This window comes from Cydia fagiglandana, chromosome 1, assembly GCF_963556715.1.
Source record: "Cydia fagiglandana chromosome 1, ilCydFagi1.1, whole genome shotgun sequence".
NCBI classification, from domain to species: Eukaryota; Metazoa; Arthropoda; class Insecta; order Lepidoptera; family Tortricidae; genus Cydia; species Cydia fagiglandana.
In genome coordinates, this window is record NC_085932.1 from 1342283 (window position 1) to 1356510 (window position 14228).

Sequence of the window (14228 nt, forward strand, 5' to 3'; positions counted from 1 at the left end):
AAGGTTGGGACAGTTTTCTTTCAATTTTTTTAAACTCTCATGATTCATGCAGTAGGCACCTGCTACTGATTTGCCTAGTTTAGTTGTCCAACTCTCGAATGATTCGTACATTTGCTTCGTCAAACAAAAAGGAAAGGAGTTTGAAGGGTCCGCAAAAAACAATTCCTCGACAGAAGAAAAACTAAACCGGATCCCTTGCAAGTACTGCAGTACTACTCGCTGCCACCGGCGGCTGACGCGCTCGCTTCTTATAATGTCCTGGACGGGTACATGGGGTAACACGGCGCGCCAACAATCCTCGTTCAGGTAATCCAGTATGGTGCGTTCGTTAGTTGTTTCTTCTTCCAACATTTCGCGTTATTATTGTAGAAAAACTGGGATACAAAAAGACATGAAAACCGCGAAAACAAAACACTACACCAATATGAATGAAATGTCAACTTGTCTCAACTAGTCAAGCGTCAAGTGAATGCATGTCAAACTGATGACGATCATTGCGGCGAAATCCCAAACTCGAACATGCCTATTGAAGTGACAGAGACGGATATAGACTTTTTATTTCACTTTTTTTTCGATTATCTGTGATTTCTGACTGACGGTGACGGCACATCGGACGTATACGTCAATTGAGTTATTTACTCTTACTTAGATATTTATTTTAATGAAAATTAACTTAACGCTTCATTTTACAAGAATATTATCTAAAAGCTACAAAGGTTAGCTTGCCTTTAATATTATTACGCGTATTTTTGCATTATAAGAACGGCAATTAAAACAGTTCGTTTACAGTGGCCAGGCATGATTTTCGCGCGTTCGCTATGACCGCCGACATGGAAAGTGATAATAACTGGCGAGGCGTTCCTTTAACCGAAATATGGGGGGCGCAGTCCCCGTGGGGAGCTCCAGAGTTCCCTTTAGTGGCCCCGGCATTTAACCACACGGTGTTGTACCATATTCCGAGCAGCGGTTGCGTGCCGGGCGACCGGCCGCCGAAACCGCAGAACGGACAAGATAAATGGGACCACGACTTCGTCAGGATGCCGTGTTCTAATCAGAGTTTATATCCAGTTGAAGATGTAAGTTCATTTATAAATTGTATCTACAGATGTCTATTACAGTGAAATTTTTTAATGTGGTATATCCCACAATCCAAATAATGTTTGATCACAGGTGAAGTTAAAGTCCCCCCATTTTCTTAACGTCTGACGTAATTAATAGTCATCTATTAAGGGTCATTCCTTTCCCCTTATTATTCTTTCAAACTGTATCAGGCATGGCTCACTCAGTGATTTCGTCGCTTTGCTACAGGTAGCTTGCTAAAAGTACATCCATTCGACCCCAATTTTGGGGTTTGCCATAAGCCGCGCGTGGCGCTGTCGCCACCTAGCGGCCATATCTGTGCTGTTTGTGACAGACGTGTTTTGTTAGAGAGTGAGTCTTCTGTACCTAGTACTATTATTTATTCTGTGGTAAGGATACCATTCAATTCCTTACATTTTATACAAAAAAAATATTGTATAGCAACTATATGCATAAACGCAATATTTCACCAACAAAAACGCAATTTTCATGTTTTGTCCATACTTCAAGATGGACTATCAGTGACCGTGACGTCACGTTCACTTATCGTTTTGTTAGGAGCGTTTCGCGAGTGAATTATTCTGTCTTCTTCTTGTAGAGCTCAGGTGAAACACACTTGAAGAAGCGCTGGGGCTTGATCCAGAGTGCCCTGTGGAAGCCAATCCGCAACAGCCGGGAGCTGGCCGAAGCTATATTAAGCTACAACACACAGTTCAAAAACACTTGGAAGTTCAGAGCACTGCATAAGCTGTTTGATGAGGTAATATTACAATACACAATGAAGAAGTAAATAAATATTTATATAAATTGAAATATTTTGGGACAATCTTACACAGATAAACCTTGCTTCATAACTTCTTTGTTATCTATAGATACCTACCAACCATGTATGTTGTGGAAACTAGCTTCCAACTAAGCAAAGTTTTTACTATAGCTACAAAGAATATAACAGTTTAAACCAATACATGAAAACTAGAATCAACAACAAAATAAGATTGAAAACTTTTCCAGCAGGTTAAAAAAAATATTCTAGTTTACCATATTCTTATTTTCAGCATTTAGAAGAAGAGGAATCCCAGTACTTCTTTGATGTGACATTGCCCGAGATTGCTAAACTTGCACTTGAGTTGCCTAAATTAATACAGTCCCCTATACCGTTGCTCAAGTAAGTGTTACCTTGTATATGTTGGCAATAAGTAGGCTTGAATCATTAAAAAATAACAGATGATGTTTACTCTTTGTAATTCTGGATATGAATATACTAAACTGAAATAAATGTCATATACCAAGAAAAAGTGACCAAGGCCTCCAGTGCCCCAGGCTGGAATCGAACCAGCGTCCTCTGCTATCGCGGCAGGTGCCTGAACCACTCGGCCACCGGGTCACAGAGACATTAGTCAAATTTTCCAAGTATAAGCACTTTTTACTGAAGGCTTTTTTTTTAATATTTCCTGGAAAATAATTTAATTTGTTCAAATACTTCATTGTATGAATATACAAACTTTTTTTTTTAGGTTAGCCTGGTTAAGTGTCCCACTGCTGGGCAAAGGCCTCCCCTATTTACTATTAGGGTATTTTAAATTTTTGATGCAACTTTTAGACCTTTAGCGTAGAGAAATAAGTAAGCATAGAGAGCTCACTCCATATAACTGGCTATTTAGCCCGAAAGCTAGAAATAATGAAAGCATGAAAAGTAAGGGGACTGAGGGAGCGGGCGGGGCGTATTCGTTGTAAAACTTGGTATTTAGTATTTGCGCCCTCGCCCCCTCTTCCCTCACTCGACAATCGACAATTCGACATCCCTTCCTTATGTCAACCTTTCGGGCTAATATCCAGTGAGCACTCTATATAAGCGAACTAGTTTTAAATGCCTTTAGGTATAACTAGAATTTTTATTTTGAAATCAATATCTGCTCTACAGAAGATGAAAAAACGAAATATATGATGTTCTCAATCAAAAGATACCACTTTGGCAAGCCATATCGTCAGGTTTTGATAGTACTCAGTGAGTTTTGCTTGTCACCCGACAATATAGGACACTCTGACAGGTTATTTGTATAAAGATAAAATCGCAGAATAATTAATAGTACTACCGTACAGAAAGGAAACTTCCTACAAAAATGAAGTTTGACAGCGGTTCAGGGTCGAATCATGCTGTCCCTTTCTAATATATGGCACTATCCCTTTCGGCTATTTAGGGTTGTCAAAAATCAAGTGATTATCTTATCTGTGGTCGTGCACGCAAAAGGAAGTCAAGTGGTGCCAACCCTAATAATTGCTCGGAGGAATGCTGCGGAGCCGAGTTTGACCGAAGTCAGGAGTTTCGCACCCCTGATAAAATCAAATTTCGTCTTTATGTTAAGCGACAAAGTGGTACCTTTCGATTGACAACGTCACATATTTTGGTTACTCCTTACAGACAGCACAAAAACCGGTCAATATCACTGTCACAGCAGCAAATATCAAGTTTGCTCGCCAACGCGTTCTTCTGTACGTTCCCGCGGAGAAACAGCACCAAGAAGAGCTCAGAATATGCCTCTTTCCCGCACATCAACTTTAATACGTGAGTATTACCTACCTACCCCGTACCTCCTTACCTGGTAGCTCCTAGTTCCTTCTTACCTAGTGTCTGTGTGGTCGAAAATTGAGAGTTTAAGCCCCGGTCACGCCAATTAAAGTAGGAATTATTCTCAATAAAAATGCAGACAGTAATGAATCCAGTCAGGAGTTTTTATGCACAAACGAGAGGTTAACTGCAACGAACTTCACTGACTAAATATTGGTAAAACTAGCTTTGCAATAAGATTTAAAAATTGTCAGTTAAGTTGCAACAGAAATATGTTAAGACGCAACTATTGAAGAAAAATGGTTATGCTTGTGATATGTACATCATTTTTAGTGTTCCGTACAAAACTTTGTTTACGGAACACTTATGGGATCACTTCGGTCTTGCAAATCAGTTAAATACGTTTTTCTCAGAGACCGTTTGACATAGATACCTAAAATTTGGAACAGTTATAGCAATTACCACCACTCATATTGTAAATAAGTCAAAACTGCTTATTTCTTATTAAAGGGGGAAATTTAGGGGGTTGAGAGGGGTAGGCTGAAACTTTTTTCATTTGTAAGAATCGTGTGGGGTACCATTAGAAAGCTTGCAAAAAATTGAGTCGATGGACTGATTTTGACTTCATTTTAGAAAGCAATAGTTTCGTCAAAAAATGCATTTAAAGTTGCAAGTTTTCATACAAAAATTTTCACCTCTGTCCTGGCGATTTTCGCGAAAACTATAGCTAACAGGCAGCTGACCAGTCAATACCCAACTTAAAGAAGCATGGAGACGGCGGGAAAATTATCAGCTTAACTTTATCTTTATTAGTTTTTCAACTGCAGCTTGACCTTTGGTTGCTTAGGGCTAGCTAACTGATGCTTACACTGGTCAATTCATATTAGGCAGTAATTTGCAAGAAACGTCCTTAGTTAAAACTTTGGCATTGAAATTTATGACTTATGTCTTTGACACAAAGTTTAATTCTGCTTGCTTATTTTTGTGGGATATTTAATTTTATCTCAATAGCCTACTATAAGTATGAGAGAGATCTACAAAATACGACCTTATTATATTGCAAATAAGTTTAAATTTCGAACGGGCTTTCCAACCAATGGACTAGGCATTTCAAAAATCTGAAAAATTCAAATTAAGAATTCCGTTCTTGACTGTCGTTGTGTTTTTTTTTTCCACAATAGGACACATAGAGTTAGTAAGGCGTATAGAGATAATAAAGTCATTTAATATTTATGAACAGCTTTGGTCTCATGTATAGATTTTATTGAGAGTATCTGATTCGTCGAAACAATATACACAATAAGTATTCCTTTTCATTAAGTACCATTACATTTCTGTATTAATTGTATAATTATAATATCTATTAATTATATTCAGTACTTATGTATATTTTTGAACGGAGCGGTGAGCAACAAGATTCAGGGCTATAACCGCGAAAATAGAAGTTCGCAAATTGCGAGCATTTTTCTCTGTCACTCTAATTACGCCTACATTGGAGTAAAAGAGAAAGATCCCCGCAAATTGCGAATTTCGGTTTTCGCGGTAGCCCCTCAGTCCTGTTACGAGAAAATAATTTTGGAAGACATTAATAGTATATGACAGTTAAATATCACAGTTTTTAGAAACAAAGGTAAAATTGACGAAATATTTAAAGTAAGCCGATCTTATTTTTTAGCAGTTCTAAATAATATTAAAGTCTATATATATGGCATAGAACTATAAACAAAATCAAATAAAAAAAATAATGAGTTCTAAATTCAAATTGAAGCAGTATACATTTAAGGTATTATAGGCCAAGCGCGCACCACGATTTTAATTTTTGCGACACGATTTTAGAATCGCGCTGTAATATATCGCAGAAAATTCACTGCGCGCACTGCGATGAAAAAGTCGACGATTTGTTCATTCTCAACATGGATTTCGTACCAGTCGCTTGTCATGAAACGTGTCTTTAATATACGATTGCTGTATGACTTTGAACATTTATAACACAAAGGTGATCCCCGTCTATTTCCATAATTAAATGGTCAACATCTAGCGTCTCATTTTGAGACTCCATTGGAGATGCAGGTGCCGAGATGTTGGGGTTTGGAGAGCGAAATGCTGACTTAGGTCCGGCCGGAGTGCGATTTTATTATCATAGTGCGCGCGGGGCCATACAACTCCGCATGCTGCAATTCATTTTGCGACAATCGCGTCGCGAACAATCGCGGAAAAATGTGACAAATCACAATTTTAAAATCGCTGCGATTTTTTTGTCGCATATGCGCGCACTAACATATAAACACATACGTTGCATTTCTGCGACATAATTATCGCAGGACAAAAAATCGTGGTGCGCGCTTGGCCTTACTCTAAATTATTATAATACATCAAGCATTCGCGAGATGCTCGACTTCGGTATTCAAACACATAGCCGTAGTACAAGAATCTAACTAAATGCAAGGGCCGAAGGAGCGATTCGAGGATCCGAAGCGTCCGACAGACGCGCGCCTCCCGTAACTTTTCCAAGTATTTTTAAGTACAAGTGTCTAAGTCACAAGATCCAAAGGCTGAAGTCGCATTGGGCCGAAAGCCCGAAGCATCCAGGAGGTCAGTTCTAAATACAGGTAATTAATACAAGTGTCTAAATGCGAAGGACGGAGGCCGAGCTCCGCGTAGGGCCGAAGGCCCGAAGCCTGCAAGATGTCAGTGGTTAAACACAGAACTGACAGCCTGGACGCTTCGGGCCTTCGGCCCTACGCGGAGCTCGGCCTTCGGCCTTCGCATTTAGATACTTATACTATTGTTCTGTGTTTAAGTACTGACATCCTGGACGCTTCGGGCCTTCGGCCCTACGCGGAGCTCGGCCTTCGGCTTTCGCATTTAGACACTTGTACTATTGTTCTGTGATAAAGCACTGACATCCTGGACGCTTCGGGCCTTCGGGCTACGCGGAGGTCGGCCTTTGGCCTTCACATTTAGACACTTGTACTATTGCTCTGTGCTAAAGCGATGACATTTTGCTAAAGCTCGGCCTTCGGCCTTCGCACTTAGACACTTTGTACTATTGTTCTGTGTGTGTAATTGAATACGGTATCCTAAAAACAGGCAAACAACCTCTGTAAAATGTAACGATGCGAGCTGTACGGCTACCATCAGTTTGGCATTGACATAAACGCTACCGTGGGCGTGAACGTAATTTACTTTCTATGCATCTCGCTCGTACTGACATATTAGTGCGAAAGAGATATACCTATAGGAAGTAAATTACGTTCACGATATCGTTTATGTCAATGCCAAACTGATGGTAGCCGTACGGAACACTAAATGCCTCGAGCTATCTCGGGCTTGGCCAAATTATTAATACGTGATTAGGCACTTATGATTTTTTATAAAGAGAAAAACATTTAAAAAAATCTTAAGAGAAAGACGTGCTATATATAAAAACCAATATTTTGTTTACATCTGGAATAAAGCCTCGTGTTCTTATTGCATATTTATAAAGACAAATATTGAACAAAATAGACGCAATGTGTGACGTCGAGTTGCAGAAACCAAGCACACGTAAATCTATCAAAGTTTGACAGCCCTTGACAAAAAATATCTCATGATTTATTGACATTTATTTTTGTTTTGTTACAGCCTTTATGAAACGTCGGGATCAGATTCCATCTTAGAGAAGCTCAAGTGTTTATGCCACTACTTTAGAAGAGTCTGCACTAAAGGTGATATTATTTTATATCAGCTTAAAAGTATTGTGTTTTTTTTATCCATTTTGTAGTAAGCATCCATGACAACTAACAACAAAGACCGAATTGATTCCACAATATGTAATTTACCAAGAAAGTACTTAATAATCTGTTCTATATATTTTGAAGAAACCCTAACTGTAATAACGTCGTAGAAACTATCCTCAATTCCCGTTCTGTATAGAGCAGCCCCAGTCGGCGCGGTGACGTTCTCGCGCCGCTCGGTGCCGCCGCGGCGCTGCCCGGTCTGGTCACAATCTACCGCCTCGCTCGCGGCAGTTCCTTTACATGTAGCTGCCGGTGGAACTATTGAAGATTCTGACGGCCTGGTGCAGATGGACTTTGCTAACAAGTGAGTGAACATAACCCTCCCCTCGAGTGATCCATCCGACTGCGCCAGATAAGATTTGTTTTCTTTACGTCACCTGGCCGCAATCTATACTGTCTCGCTGGTCGCAGTCTCATTACATGTAGTACCGGTGGAACTATCGAAGATTCTGATGGTCTGGTGCAGTTTTACTTAGCTGACAAGTAACAGAACAGAACTCTCCTCGAGTGATCCATCCGACTGCGCCAGAACAGCTTTTCTATCTCTTTATGTCACACGACCGAAATCTTTCATTGTTGAATATACCCATTATTAACTTGCAGATACCTCGGCGGGGGCGTGTTGGGATACGGTTGTGTTCAGGAAGAGATTCGCTTCGTCATTTGTCCGGAGTTATTGGTATCCATGCTGTTTACCGAGGTGCTACGGCCGAACGAAGCGCTTATGATCATAGGTAAATGAATTCAACACATTGACAGTTTTATTGCCCGAATTCGTCCGACTCATTTGTCATTTTAAACTTGGCCAAGCAGATCTTATCAGTAGAAAAAGGCGGCAAATTTGAAAAATGTAGGCGCGAAGGGATATCGTCTCATAGAAAATTTGTAATTTCGCGCCTTTTTCTACTGACAAGATTTGCTTGACCATCTATAGTAGGTACATAATAGTTCGGCATGTGTCAAGGGTTTTTATAGATAGCGCCGGCATAGGTTTTACCTGTCTTTTGCTTTGTTCTATGAGAAATTCAAAGGGCATCAAAATCACACAAGTGCACACAGGTAAAAAACCGGACAAGTGCGAGTCGGGACTTGCCCACCGAGGGTTCTTTCGTATTTGTTGTTATAGCGGCAACAGAAATACATCATCTGTGAAAATTTCAACTGTCTAGCTATCACGGTTCGTGAGATACAGAGCCTGGTGACAGACGGACGGACGGACAGCGGAGTCTGTGTGATACCCGTTTTACCCTTTGAGTACGGAACCCTAAAAGCAAGAATTTGTTTTAGGCTGCGAACGCTACAGCAAGTACTCAGGCTACGGGTCCAGTTTCCAATGGGCCGGCGACCACTGCGACGCGACGCCGCTAGACTCCTCGAGCCGGCGTCGCGTGTGCGTGCTGGCGGTGGACGCGCTGCCTTACGCCAACGCGGCGCTGCAGTACCGACCGCCGGCTATACTTAGAGAACTCAATAAGGTAAGTGCTTGAGATTATTTTGTTACTGGATTAGTTTTAGTGATTTGTACAATCAATCAAACAAACTTTAATTATTGATATAATTATTTTACATGTCAACACATTATATCTATTACAACACACATTATTATACTTAATCGTCGTATTGGTTTACTGTAATGTCGTGTAAAAGTATTTATGAATAAATAAATTATTTTGTACATGAAAACATTACTTACACAGAATATCATTATTATTTTAGGTAAAATTATTTCAACTTACTCTACTCAATATAATGAGCTATGGTGGTCCTGCTAGGACAAAATAAAACGTAAATTGTCCATGAATACTTTTAATTACTGCTATGAAGATTAAAAAGTACCATTCATCCTTATTACTGCTTGGAGCAGTCACAAACCCAACACATAAAAAACAATTAGTAGGTACACCACTGTCTAACTTTATCTATATTGTTAAATAAATAAAACATCATTAACCTTTCCAGGCCTGGGTAGGATTCACCTTTTACTCGGAAGACCAGCCCACAAGCACCCAGTACCCCGGCGTTGCTACTGGCAACTGGGGCTGTGGGGCATTTGGGGGCACTCCGCAACTCAAGACCCTCATACAGGTTAGCTGGAAGAGACCCCTTTTAGGGATAAGCTCGCCTTTGGAAGAAACTGACATGCTTAGTAGATAGGCCACTATGGAGAAGAATGTAACCATGGCAATGATGGGTGACACAATTCACATAATGAAAAGTGTATGAATGCGGATATATTTGGCAGTTCGTTAGGGTTATTTAAGAAGAAGATTTATTCTTTATTAAATACCTTAGTGTGAAAGTTAGGTTAAGTTATTTATGTACATTATGTGTTCTTTGTTGTTTTTTTTTTTTATAGTTGTTATACTTAGATAGCATTTCATAGTATTAAGTTTATTACAAAATATGTTTAACATATAGGGAACTATAGGTCTACACTATATGAAATTCTAGCTGTTAGCTTACTTACCTACATGTTTTATAAGACTGTTTGTTTCTAAAAAAAAAATAAAAAAAAAAATAAGTTGATAGCCCCTTGTACTTTCTTAATGACGACTGGTCTGGCCTAGCGAAGCCGATGGTCCTGGGTTCGAATCCCCATAAGGGCATTTATTTGCGTGATGAACACTAATATTTGTTCCTGAGTCATGGGTGTTTTCTATAAGTATGTGTTTATCTATATAAGTAAGTATATCGTCGCCTAGCACCCATAGTACAAGATTTGCTTAGTTTGGGGGTAGGTTGATCTGTGTAAGATGTCCCCTAATATTTATTTATTAAATGTAATGTTTTATCTTCTTTGAAATAAAGTGTTTATTACTTACAGCTGATGGCGTGCGCGGAGGCCCGGAGGCCTATGGCGTACTACACGTTCAACGACGTGGGGATTCGGGACGAGTTCGTCAACATTTATAACTTGCTGGCGAGATATAATGTCACTGTTGGTGAGTTTACAATACAGATTTTAAAATGACAAATGGAATGATGATGATGAATTAATGATGATGATGGTGGTGATGACGGTGATGATGATGATGATTGAATTAGTCATTCAATAAACCAACCATTTTCCGTCAGTCAACCAACTAACAAGCCAATTAATTATAGATTAGTTTATTCCATCAGTCCCAACTATATAATTCATTTCAATTCGTTTACTAATTTTAAGACAACAGTGAATTATAGACTCATTTATCATGTCGACCAACTAACAGTTGAATCAATCGATGACTTATTTATTCTGTCAGTTAGCCAACCAATAAATAAATAAATATCACATTATCACACAAATTGACTAAGCCCCACAGTAAACTCAAGGAGGCTTGTGTTGTGTTAGAGTCAGACCGAGAAGAGTCTGCAGCGATTTTGATGGCCCACGCAGTGCAAGTGTAATTTTAAACGTCAAACTTCTATGAAATTATGACGTGTAAATAACACTTGCACTGCGTGGGCTATCAAAATCGCTGCAGACTTTTCTTGGTCTAACTCTACTCAATAAAATATTGATTTATCTATCAGTCTTTGTTTCAATATCTAAACCTCATTCCAGGCCAACTATACCAGTTGATCGCGCGGTTCTGCACGACGGACGTGCGCAAGGGCAACCTGCACGGCTTCATACAACACGCGCTGAAGAACGGACAAGTGCCGACATGTCAGGAGTGGACACGACCGGACGCGTCGGTGCCGAGTACTCCGGACACGGGAACGGCGCCTGCGAGCGGTCAGCCCAATCCGGCAGAGAGCTCGAGACATACCACGGAGGTGGAGAAAATGGAAATTGTAAGTACCATCGGTAAAAGTAAAAAGCCTGTAAGTTATTTTTCACCACACCAACTCGGAAAGAATTACTTTGCACTTCAAAAACGAATAGCAAAGTTGCATTTTATCCACATGTGAGGCAAAGTAATCAAATGCAAATTTTGAGTTGTTTTCTTATGTTTGCTGGTAGAATTGACTTTTAAATGATGATTTTGGATGATAAATATTTAATAACATTCATTTGGATTTGATTTGGTTTGATTTTGTTTGATATTTTACATTTAATATTTGCTTCGGGTTGGTGTGGTGAAAAATTTTGTGTTTCACTCGGGGGCAAATTTTGTTTAACCCTCGTGCTTTGAAACCCTCGCAACGCTCAAGATTCCATTTTTCGAACCACTCGCTACGCTCGTGGTTCAATTTTGGAATCTTTCGCTTGCTCGAGTATCAATATTAGCACGAGCGGTTAAACAACAACTTTGCCCCCTTGTATAACAAATAACTATTCTGACTTGTTGAATTTGCTAATGTTGTAACAAAATGCACGTTGCCTTGCAAACGATGAGCTTATTAGGTCGAAATAAAAAAGTGCACAGATGTAGTGAATAACGTGTTTTTCTTGGTAACGTTTTATTTTTGTTATACGCCTTCGGTCAGTCTCAGTGGAAAAAGTACTCACTACACATGAAAGTAATATTTATATTCTGACCCGTAAATATAGACTTTTCAAAATGTATAAGAATTACTCGAACCTTAATATTTATTATACAGCTAACCTTTTATTTAATTCTGCTAGTAAATACGTACCTGACTTTTCAGAGTGACATATTGGACGTGAACGAAATAGAACTCTCAGAATCATTAAAAAAGGAACTCCTCAAACAATCACCAGACATGTTCTCCCAAGAAGACACAGACTCCCAAGAAACACAACTATTAAACTACTGTGAAAGTGTATCTAAATCAACAAGCACAGATGTTAAAAAAATGGCGTCTAGTTCAACCAAAATGGCCGCCAGTAATAGTAAAAGTCTTACTACAGATTTGTTTGAAGAGATGAATAAGCTTGACCAGTCTAACGGTAAGCTAAATCTATCTAAATCACACACCAATATACTGGATGAATCTGTAAAAAGTACAAATGATTCTACGGATACGAGTGAGAAATCGGAACAAAGTAAATCGGATCCTAGTTCGGAGATGAAGAGGAAGATGGCTAAGAAAATAACGGATTATTTTAGTAAAAAAGCTATTTGATGTATATACTGCTTAGTTACTTTATAGTGTGTTCTGATACTTATTTACATCGTATTTAAGAGTTGGCCTTGTTAACTTTGGAAGTTATTGGCCCGTAGTTGTCATCCAATACATATTATATGTATGTTGAAATTTTCCGCCATAAGGCGTAAAAATACAGAGATGTAGAGTAAGGGGTATTCATATAGAGGCGAAAATTGCAATAGTGTAAACATATTTGACGTCAACTTTACATTAGTCTGCATAAGTTCATAGAAGAAAATGTTTACTCCATAAAACCCTCATGTTGAGTTCCCTTACAATAGTGCCTCCACATTATGGTAAAATGTATATAAATTTATTTAATAATATAGGTAAGTATCTGTATTTTTATTAACTTGAAAATGAATTAAAGTGTATACTACCTACTTATCATTTTCATTTTTGAATTTTAACCATTAAATTAATAACTAACTGTCAAAAAAGGAAAATATTTACTATTATAGCAATGGTAGTGGACCTCATGACTTTGTAATAAGGTTGAATGTTGTAGTGAAATGAAGGGTTGTTTGAACCAAACTGGCTGTATCATTTGACCTTTGTCCAGGTCTATATCACATGTATATATAGTGTTATAATAATATATCTACAAGCAGCTACAAGGTTTTCCAAAAAATCTAAATACAACTTATTCCAGTCAATCCAACTTTGATTTGAGATTTATTTGAAGATAAGACACATTTCCTGAAAGTACAATCTAATTTGAACCTTAAATCGGAAAGATAAAGTTGAAATTCTATTGGCGCGTATGTGGGATGAATCGAAAATGATTAACATTTCTTTTTTTTTTTGTACGGGAAGTTTCATGATGATCGACTCCATAGAGTAGGGTTGATGCGCCTCTGGCTAAATTGGCAAACTCGCCGATGTAAATGTTGAAACGCAGCTTCATGATTTTAATGAGGAGGTTGTAATGTTTACTTTATGGTTATTACAACAAGTTATAAAATCTAATGTACAAACCATGTATTATGTCATCCACAATGCATTAATAAATAATAAAATGATTTGATCAGACAATTCAATCAGATTGGGCGTAAAATTGACCCGTCTGGGCTGACGTTACTAAATTGTTGCCATTTTTAGGGTTCCGTACCACAAAAGGAAAAAAACGGAACCCTTATAGGATCACTCGTGCGTCTGTCTGTCTGTCCGTCTGTCACAGTCGATTTTCTCCGGAACTACTGGACCAATCAAGTTGAAATTTGGTACACATATGTAAGTTTGTGACCCAAATACGGACATGTAACGTAAACAAATTAATTTTAAACATGGGGCCACTTTTGGGGGGTAAATGAAAAAAAAAATTTTTCAAACTATATCATGTTACATATCAAATGAAAGAGCTTATTGTAAAGATCTCAAGCCCCCTCCACACTCGTGCGCGAATCGCGGCGCGAAGCCGCGAACGTGAGTGTGGTGTCGATTTTCGCAGACAGCTTCAAATATATATTTTTTTATAATTTTCTAATAAACAGTTTAGAAGTTATTCAAGAAAATAGGCAAAAAATGACCATTCCCCCCCCCCCCCCTTATCTCCGAAACTACTAGGTCTAAAATTTTCAAAAAAATACATAAAATAGGTCTATACCTATAGATGATAGGAAAACCTATTAGAAATGTACAGTCAAGCGTGAGTCGGACTTAATTACAGTTTTTGATCCGACCCCTACAGATTTTTTAAAGAGATTTCACTCACATTTCACATAAAAAATACATTGTTACCAGTGCCGGATTACTTAGAGTAG

At 38.6% G+C, this 14228-nt stretch overlaps 1 protein-coding gene across 1 annotated transcript; it reads left to right on the plus strand.

Annotated features, from left to right (window-relative positions):
- Positions 1-599: 599 nt before the first annotated feature.
- On the plus strand, positions 600-12851 carry LOC134670342 (poly(ADP-ribose) glycohydrolase-like). The gene is made up of 13 exons (XM_063528156.1): positions 600-716; positions 790-1076; positions 1679-1840; positions 2136-2245; positions 3500-3643; positions 7271-7353; positions 7567-7729; positions 8029-8159; positions 8713-8900; positions 9385-9510; positions 10250-10367; positions 10973-11205; positions 12004-12851. The coding sequence occupies exons 1-13, from the start codon at positions 662-664 to the stop codon at positions 12439-12441; spliced, it is 2238 nt and encodes a 745-aa protein (XP_063384226.1). The 5' UTR covers positions 600-661; the 3' UTR covers positions 12442-12851.
- The last annotated feature ends 1377 nt before the right edge of the window (positions 12852-14228 follow it).

Excerpts from the sequence above, each read along its gene's own strand:
- LOC134670342 (XM_063528156.1), top strand. The coding sequence starts at position 662 with ATGAAAATTAACTTAACGCTTCATTTTACAAGAATATTATCTAAAAGC. Across the intron at positions 3,644-7,270 it reads CCGCACATCAACTTTAATAC|CCTTTATGAAACGTCGGGAT; the intron begins GTGAGTATTACC and ends GTTTTGTTACAG. Across the intron at positions 7,730-8,028 it reads CAGATGGACTTTGCTAACAA|ATACCTCGGCGGGGGCGTGT; the intron begins GTGAGTGAACAT and ends ATTAACTTGCAG.